The sequence below is a fragment of the Danio aesculapii genome, chromosome 13 (genome assembly GCF_903798145.1).
Source record: "Danio aesculapii chromosome 13, fDanAes4.1, whole genome shotgun sequence".
NCBI classification, from domain to species: domain Eukaryota; kingdom Metazoa; phylum Chordata; class Actinopteri; order Cypriniformes; family Danionidae; genus Danio; species Danio aesculapii.
The window spans coordinates 42,937,715-42,946,687 of NC_079447.1; the positions used below are offsets into that span (position 1 = coordinate 42,937,715).

Below are 8,973 nucleotides of genomic sequence, written 5' to 3' on the forward strand. Positions count from 1 at the left end.
GAAACCCGCCTATGGAGTTGTAGCATGTGGCCGCAGGATGGCATATACCTCTATTGGCCTGACATTCATCAAGATCCACGCAAACAGAACCTAATGCAACAAAACCTGCTGCACACACACATACATAAGACCCTGGGTATTGATGCATTTGCTTGACTTGTGGCAACGTGAGGAAGAAGTGGAACACTCATCAATGTCTTTACAGTATGTCCCATTCCCAACATAACCTAAGCGACATTGACATGTGAAAGTCCCCACTGTGTTCCAGCATCTTGCCAGGGGGTGGCAGGTCGTGTTTTTTGCACATTCATTGTTGTCGATGCAGTTACCATTTTCCTCTTGATGTCCCGGTGGACATGAGCACAGGTATGATCCAGGTTTGTTGATGCATACCTGATCAGGACGACAGGTTTCATTTGAAAGGCATTCGTTGATATCTGTACAATTTAGTCCATCCTTCTCAAAACCAGATGCACAAAGACAATGGAAAGATCCAACTGAGTTTATACATACAGTGTTGGCATTGCAGGGACTGTCATCTGCAAGGCATTCGTCAATGTCTTGACATTCTGTTCTGTTAAGCAGGAAACCTGAGTTACAGTGACATTTGTAAGACCCAGGGATGTTGGAACATGTAGAGTGGAGTTGACATATTGACTTATTCTGTGATCCTGAACACTCATCTATGTCAAAACATCTAGTTCCATTGCTCCAGAATCCCATATCACAAACACAGTAAAATGAGCCAATTGTGTTTAAGCAGGTCCCATTAGTGCAGATTGACCCAAGCTCTGGGTTTGAGCACTCATCTATATCCTCACATTGGGTATCACTGCCATTATAGGCGAATCCATCATCACAAAGGCACATAAATGAGCCTATGGTGTTAACACAGATACTGTGGTTTGAACAACTAGAATTGTTCAGGCATTCGTTGACATCTTTGCAGACTGTCTGATTGCCTACATACCCATCCCAGCACTCACAAGAATACCATCCCACGTATTATGACAGTTTGAGGCATTTGGGCACTGTGCTTTCCCTGTGGCACATTCATCAACATCCAAACACTCAGAGTTGTTAGAGTAGACGAAACCATTGTTACATGAACAATTATAGCCTCCAACTTCATTGTAACAAGAACTGTTGACAGGGCAACTAAAGTTTCCTACACTACATTCATTTATGTCATCACAGTGTGTCCCATTGTACCGGTAACCTTGCAAGCAGTCACAATGAAATGATCCTTCTGTGTTTAAACAGTAGGACAAATTTGGGCAAGCTCCCGTTTGTGAGCATTCATCTAAATCCTTGCAGTCTCTGCCATTTCCATGAAATCCTTTTTTGCAAGAGCAATAGTTTGACCCTTGAACTTTTTTGCACTCAGCATAGATGTTGCATGCATTAGTTACATTCTTACAGTCTTTCTCAGTTACACATGTACCCAGATCATAGACCAGACCAAGGGTGCATGTGCAGGTAAATGTTCCAGGAAAGTTTTGACAGGTCATGTTGTTCCCACAGGTTGAATGTGGAAAGCACTCATCCAGATCATTACAGGTAAACCCATCTCCCGAGTATCCCTCCATGCACTTGCAAATGTAGGAACCCTCTGTGTTACTGCACGTGGCGAGGAGACTGCAGTTATGAGGCAAAGTTGAGTTTTCTTTACATTCGTCCACATCCTGACAATCAAACCCAGACCCAGTCATGCCAAACGGACAGGTACACTTGAAGGATCCAGGGGAGTTAGTGCAGCTTGCAACGGATGGCATCCTCCATTTTGGAAGTGGCACTCATTAATGTCTATAAGTCATCCAAATGGGACAGGGTAAGGAAAACAATCCCTAAAAGACTAAGAAAAAAGTCTTCAAGCAAGCAAAGATGCGCACAAAAGAATTTTGAAAAGGACGAGAAAACTTACCAGAACAGTTTTTTTCCATCACCAGTGAAGCCACTGAGACAGAAACAAAGGTGACTCCCAACTGTATTGACACACTGTGCAAACTTGCTGCAGTTGCTGACTCCAGATTCACATTCATCCAAATCTGAAAGAGTAAGAGATAACATTTTGAACCCAATAGACCTTTTTTCCTATATTGGTTTACAGTGCATTCAAGTCAGTTTTCAGGCTAAATGTATAATAAAAACATAAATAATAATAATTAATTAATAAAAAATGCACCTACCCGTGCATTTTGTTCCATTGAAAGAGTAACCCTTTTGCATATGCATTCAAAGGATCCTGGATTATGGACACACTGTGTCTCTTTCATTAGGCACACATTCTCTTCACATTCATCAATGTCTGAGCAAGTAAGTCCATCCCCTTTGAATCCCACATCACACACACATTGATAGCCAGAAGGTGAAGGATGACAGAGTCCATGTGGATGGCAGGCAGGATCACATTCAAGACTAGGGAAGACACAGGTGTTGTTGTATGCTACTGTCCCATTCAGACATGAACAGACATATGCTCCCAAGGAATTGACACATACAGAGATTCCTGGACAAGTAGCATTTGAAACAACACATTCATCTACATCTGTACAGGTGAAACCATCACCTATAAAACCCTGGTGACATTTACACAAGAATTCACCAATATAGTTGTAGCAATTAGCATGTAGATGGCATATACCACCAAGTGCACATTCATTTATGTCTTCACATGTTACACCATTTCCCTTGAAGCCACTTTTGCAGGTACATGAATAGGAGCCTGCCAAATTCAAGCAGGTGGCATTTTGATGACAAGGTTTCTGAAGTTCACATTCATCAATATCAGAGCAGAAGTCATCAATGATTCGACTGAAGCCTGCTTTACACTGGCATGAATATGATCCTTCCAGGTTTGTGCACTGCTCATTGGTGCCACAAACCTTTTCAGGAAGCTGGCATTCATCGATGTCCTGACAGGTGGTATGATTGACTAGCCGAAAGCCTGAGGGGCAAATGCAAGAGAAAGACCCCTTACTGTTGGAACATGTTGCTCTGTTTTTGCAGCCACCATTTTCAACAAGACACTCATTTACATCTGTGCACTGCAACACACCATTCCCTGTATATCCCACCATACAGCTGCAGTTGTATTTCCCTGGTAAATTTATACAGAGTGCATTAACATGGCACCGCTTTTCTGTGACGCACTCATCCACATCTTCGCATACAAGCCCATCACCTTTAAAACCAGCTATGCACGAGCATTTGTATGAACCAGGCATATTTTCACAAGAAGCATAAGGACTGCAAAGTCCTATGGCACATTCATCCAAATCTACACACTGATTTTGACTAAAGTTATAGCCTTGACCACAGTCACAGAAGAATGAACCTGCTGTGTTGACACATGCAGCAACGGCTGGGCAAACGTTAGCAGTAGCACATTCATTAATGTCAGTGCACTTTGTACCAATGCCCAGGAACCCAGAGCGGCAGGAACATTTGTAGCTTCCGAGCAGATTTGTACATAATGCATTGGGGTCACAGCTGTTCTTTCTATCACACTCATTAATGTCTACACAAGCTAAGCCATTTCCATTAAATCCTTCAGGACAGGTACATCGATATGAGCCTGGCAAGTTAGTACAATCAGCAAATGGGCTGCAGAAGTTGATTTCACATTCATTGATGTCCACACATGTCTGTCCGTTGCTTTGATAGCCACTGTTACAGAGGCAGGTGTAGGTTCCTTGCAGGTTCTTGCAACCTTTGTATCCAAAGAAGCAGAGCAAACACCAGGTGTCTCTGAACACTCATCGACATCTAGGCAGAGATAATTTCCATCGCCTTTATAGCCAGGGTTGCATGTGCACATGTAGGAGCCAGGGTTGTTGGTGCAAGTAGCATTCCAGTGGCAGATTCCTGGTCTTGCACACTCATTATCATCCGTACACTGAAATCCATTTCCACTGAACCAGACTTGCAGCTGCAGTCTCTTCCTCCATCTTTGTTGGTGCAAAATGCATTGACATGGCAGTCACCATTATAGTTTGACACTCATTGATATCTTGACATTGGAATCCATCGCCAAAATACCCATTTTGACATGAACAGGTATAACTACCAAGAGTGTTAGTGCAGACTGCTTTTGCATGGCAGCTGTGTAGACCAGTAGTACACTCATCAATGTCCTGGCATTGTACTCCTGTACCCCTGTACCCCATTTGGCACATGCAGACAAACTTATCATCACGTGTTTTGAAGCAGTCTGCATTAGTGTGGCATATACTCCCTGCAGCTGTACAGTCACTGAGCTCTGCAACTGTGTAGACAGAATGGATAAGACTTGGGTCACATGGCAATATGTTAACTCTATTCTCAACCGTGAGTTATTCAAGCATATAAGTCTCTGAAAAAGGATGTGTTACTAACCTGCAGTTGTGTACTTAAGCAGAGTACACAGGTACAGTAGGTACAGCAGCAGATTCCTACAAGAGATGATCAGCAATTATTGACCAAAAATTGACCACAACAGAATGCAAAAAACACATAATGGAATAATGGCACATCATGTCTATAATGCTGCTAGTGTGTGTGTTTCTTGAAATATGCTTTGAAAATGGCAGTGACAGATTGGAACATTCTATCTAATTGTTTAAATGTATTGCAAAGGTTCAAAAGAGCAGAGGACTGTCTGCTGTGAGCAGTGCATTGCAGAGACTATTTGAGGGGCTAGTCCTCGAAGAGGGGAGGAGGCACAATAGTCAACTAATGGATAGTCAACCAGAACAGACTTGGGCCCAATCCCAATTCTACCCCTTAGCCCTTCCCCTTACCATTTGTGCGTTCACGTGAAGGGGTAGGGTGTCCCAATTCTCTTTAGCTTGAAGGCATAGGGCATAGGGGAAGGGGTAGATAGCCCTTCGAACAGAGATTTTTCAGGACCATACCAGCCACAACAGCAGTATGTTTTGATATATTCATAACCGTGTTCGTGTTTTACCTGCATGCTTAAAAAAAACGTTTAAAAAAAAACGTTAAATTTCGCTGTCTATGAATCCATAATATTAACTCCTGTATGGCAGTCCCATAACATTCTGACACTCGATGACACTCGAATTACCCTGTCAGTAATGTCTAGTGGCTGGGAATGACCTTTTTACAGTGTCTGCTATAATATTAATGTGTTTTCGTGTGTTACATAGATGAATATGGCCACTGTGTAAATGCGCAGTGTAGTTACAATCTTATTTCCACATTAAATGGTTATGATAACATAATATATGCCTTCAGTGGTTTCCTGATTATATTACCAAACAAAAAAAAAAACTAGAATAACTACAGCAGTCATGATCTTCTGATCTCATATGAAGCAAGAGATCGCGATGACATTTGATGACTGTGAGATGCTGTAGTGCTGTCCCATTTCTTAGGAGTAAATTTCGAAGCCCTTTCCCTTCACACTCGGTTTTAAGGGGCAAGATGAAGGGGAAGGGGTTGGGGTACAAAAATACAATTGGTATTGGGCCTTGGTCTACAAAGTTAGACAGTTAGTTGTGAAAAGAAAACATAGCAATTGCAACCTGATAGCCAGCAGCATAGCTGTACTTTGATTGTGCATTTATGCTCAGCAATGTGCTCGGGATGTTTGAAAAGGTTTGATTATAAAGAAGCGCTCACAGTTGAGCAGTGCAAAAAACATCTCCCCTCACAAAAGCTCGTTAGGTGTATCTGGAAAATCGACCTGCTCATAATAACGAAGAGAAGCAAATCAAAAGTGTGGGATCATATCATCACTCCATCCCTTATACATCTACTCCATTGGATCACATTAATTTAAGGCCAGGTTCATTGTAAATAAGACAGATCTCACTTCTTCCCTACAATATATTGGCAAACTTGTGTTGCTTTCCTCATAATATAAAACAAATTGAGAAATGACAACAGAGACAATCAGTTGCAATTGCCAATTTTTTTCTAAAATTATTAGCATTATTTTATGTTATTTATATTTTATTTAATCAAATAAGTTTTAGTTTTAATTGGATGTCAAACAAAAACCCTATTTACATGTTTTTAATGTATTAATTTTGTAGATTATGATATTACTTAATGTATAACATTTTAACAAGATTACATTAAAAATATTAAACAATTACATTAAATAATAATGTAAATATGCTTTTTATTTAGCAACTAATTAAAGCTAAAACTTATGTTCATCTGAAGTTTCATTTGTAAGTCTTTTGCTTTGGCCTAGTGGCAGTTATTATTGTCCATCACAGTGTTTTTTCATTAGATGTTTTATTTAAGGCCTCAGTCCTTCATCCTGTCTGTGTCATTGTTGCCATTTTCAAATAATTCTCTTAAGATTTTTCAGCCTGAAATGGCTAATGACTTAATGAATGAATATCTGGTCGACTAAGAAAGTCTTAGTAGAGGACAGCTCTAATGAATACAAAGTACAAACACATAAATGTACAATAATACTGTTACCAGAATTGCATGAACTTTTATGTTCCTCAGGTAAAAAAAAAAAGACTTTTGCATTCTTCAACAAACCCCAGACAAATCTGATGTCAAATGAATCAGTGAGTACACCAGAAGCCCATTTAATATAACTAAACCATCAAATAATGAGCTAAAAGGAAATATGTTTAAATTTATGTTTAAATATGTAAAGATGGCCTTAAAAATGAAACTAATAAACAATGTAAATGTTATTCTAAATGTGAAGATAAATAATAATAAGCCTTTAATGGTATGAGTGTTAAAGGTTACCTGTGGGTCCTTACATCTATAGAGTCACATCAAGTCAAATAAGTAATTTCATTACTCAAAAAAGGAATGGATATGTTCATATGACTATCTACCTCCAACAAAAATAACACAAAGAAACCTAAGAACGCTAATGCATCTTACTCTAGAAGTAGCAATTTACTTTACTTTACATTAAATTTTTCCATCTCAATTACTACTGTCAATGCTCCCTCTACAGTAATTCAACTTAAAGTACATTTTAGAGTATACCATTTCTAATTATAGAACAAAACCATAAAGTTTTGTTAATTCATTTACTTGATTATGTTGGGAAAGTTCTGTTTCTAATAATGACTGTCACAAAATAAAACAAAAAACAGACTGAGAGATAAATGACATCTCAAGTTTGTACTAAAGTAAGCATTGGCTGTTATCCGCAATAGGAAGAAATATTGCAGTATTCCTTGATCTATGACTTGGGCATGTGCTGAATTTTTTGGGTATGTCAGATTCAGCCATTGTCTGTTTTGTGCACCAGAATCAAACAATGACAAACATCTCTTGCTAATCACTACTGGAAAGAAAATCCATTCAACGTCACATAATGGTTTGAACATCCTAACCCAAAAGGCACATTTATCTCTACGGAATAATATTCAAACAAAAATTACAAAATTTTTGTGTCAAATCTAAACAAACCATGTGAATTAAAATCTTATTTAAAATCTTATTTTAAATATTTACCTTAATGGATGTGTTTGAGACCGTTTTTTTTTTTTATATATTTATTAAAACTATTTGGAGAACATCCCCTAAACCAATATATCAAATTTAATTCAGAATTCAGAGGAAAACATTAGAAAATAAAACAGGTTTCTGTTAATCAAAATGTAAATCTAGATCTGACTCCTCAGAAATAAATGCACACAGGTTACTAATAGAGTTAGCGTTTAAAAAGTTACCTAAAAGGTTTCATATAGTATCTTAAAAGAACATATTGGTACCCAAAGTCTTTAAAAATGGTAGTGGTATTTCATAATTTACCTCACTTATGTGGAAATACATATAAGTGGTAATTTAAGATATATTAAATGATTCATTATTTAACACTGGCGTCACCGTAAATTAATAAATCAAGACATTTAAACAAAAAGATCAAATTGACAGTACTCACAGCATATCTCACAGATGCCCGTTTTCCTACAAGACATTAGAGTGGGTATGTCTCAGGCTTCAGAAAGTGTGTGATTTCCCTTCTCTGTGGATTATTTTTCCCCAAGTTCTTCCTGTACAAACACAATGACACCATCTCTGCACCAAAGAACATCCTAAACCAGAATAACAGGGAACACCCATATATTCCTATGATTATGTTCTCTCTTCTAGTAAGTTTAGAACTCCCATTGGGCTTTAACTTGCCTCTGGGTGTGAAATAAAGGCTGATACAAAAAAGAAAAAGAATTCCTTTACCTTGTGCACAAATAGATAATTATTACTACCAGGAATGGATGGATATAGACCTTGACTTAATGGGGTAATAGATTATGCACTGGCCAAGTTTCATTCCCTCTACTTTAGCAACATCCCACACTCTCAGAAACAAAGGTACAGGACTGCCACTGGGGCAGTGGCCTTTTTAAAAGATACATAGTTGTACACCAAATAGTCCACAGTGGTACCTAAAAAGTGCATATTAGTACCCAAATGTACCTAAAAAGTACCTTTGAGGTACCATTAGGGACCCTTCAGGTACAAATATGTACCTTTTGATACAGCATGTGGACCAAACATGCCCGGGTTGGCAGAGGTGGCACGGTTTTTAAGTGGCATGCAAGATTTGGGCCAGATGTGAAATGTAGTATTTGGCCCAGATGTTAAAACTTGATATGTGGGCCTATGTAAGTTTGGCTTGTCTTGACCCACATTTAAAATACATTAAATAATTTTTGAGTAAAGAAAAAAATTCTACCAGTCAGGTTCCTTTGAGAATAGCACATCCATAGTGGTACTGACACACCAACCTATCTGGCCCAGTTCAGGCCCAGTTATGATTTATAAACTTGGCTGTGACTTGACCCAGATATGGTCCAATGTTTGGCCCTTATCAGGAAGCCAGACTTGGTCCAGTCATGTACCGTAATTCACTGTGGCAGGTGGGCCAAGCAAAAACTAATTGTGTGGGCCAAAGAATTTTGTTATGTGGGATGTTACTCACATTAAAGTTTCACACAAATTACCAAAGACTCATAATATGCGAGAGAAATTGTA

At 38.7% G+C, this 8,973-nt stretch overlaps 1 protein-coding gene and 1 long non-coding RNA gene across 2 annotated transcripts; both read right to left on the bottom strand.

Moving 5' to 3' along the window:
- Positions 1-9: 9 nt before the first annotated feature.
- LOC130239321 (fibrillin-2-like) lies at positions 10-3,909 on the bottom strand. The gene is made up of 6 exons (XM_056470428.1): positions 3,819-3,909; positions 2,190-3,712; positions 1,421-1,685; positions 514-590; positions 277-393; positions 10-90 (listed from the first exon to the last, which is right to left on the bottom strand). Exons 1-6 carry the CDS (start codon positions 3,907-3,909, stop codon positions 10-12), a joined length of 2,154 nt encoding a protein of 717 aa, XP_056326403.1.
- A 146-nt stretch (positions 3,910-4,055) lies between these two features.
- On the bottom strand, positions 4,056-7,959 carry LOC130239260 (uncharacterized). The gene is made up of 3 exons (XR_008838684.1): positions 7,880-7,959; positions 4,378-4,433; positions 4,056-4,267 (listed from the first exon to the last, which is right to left on the bottom strand). It is a non-coding gene; the product is annotated as an uncharacterized LOC130239260 (long non-coding RNA).
- Between the last annotated feature and the right edge of the window lie 1,014 nt (positions 7,960-8,973).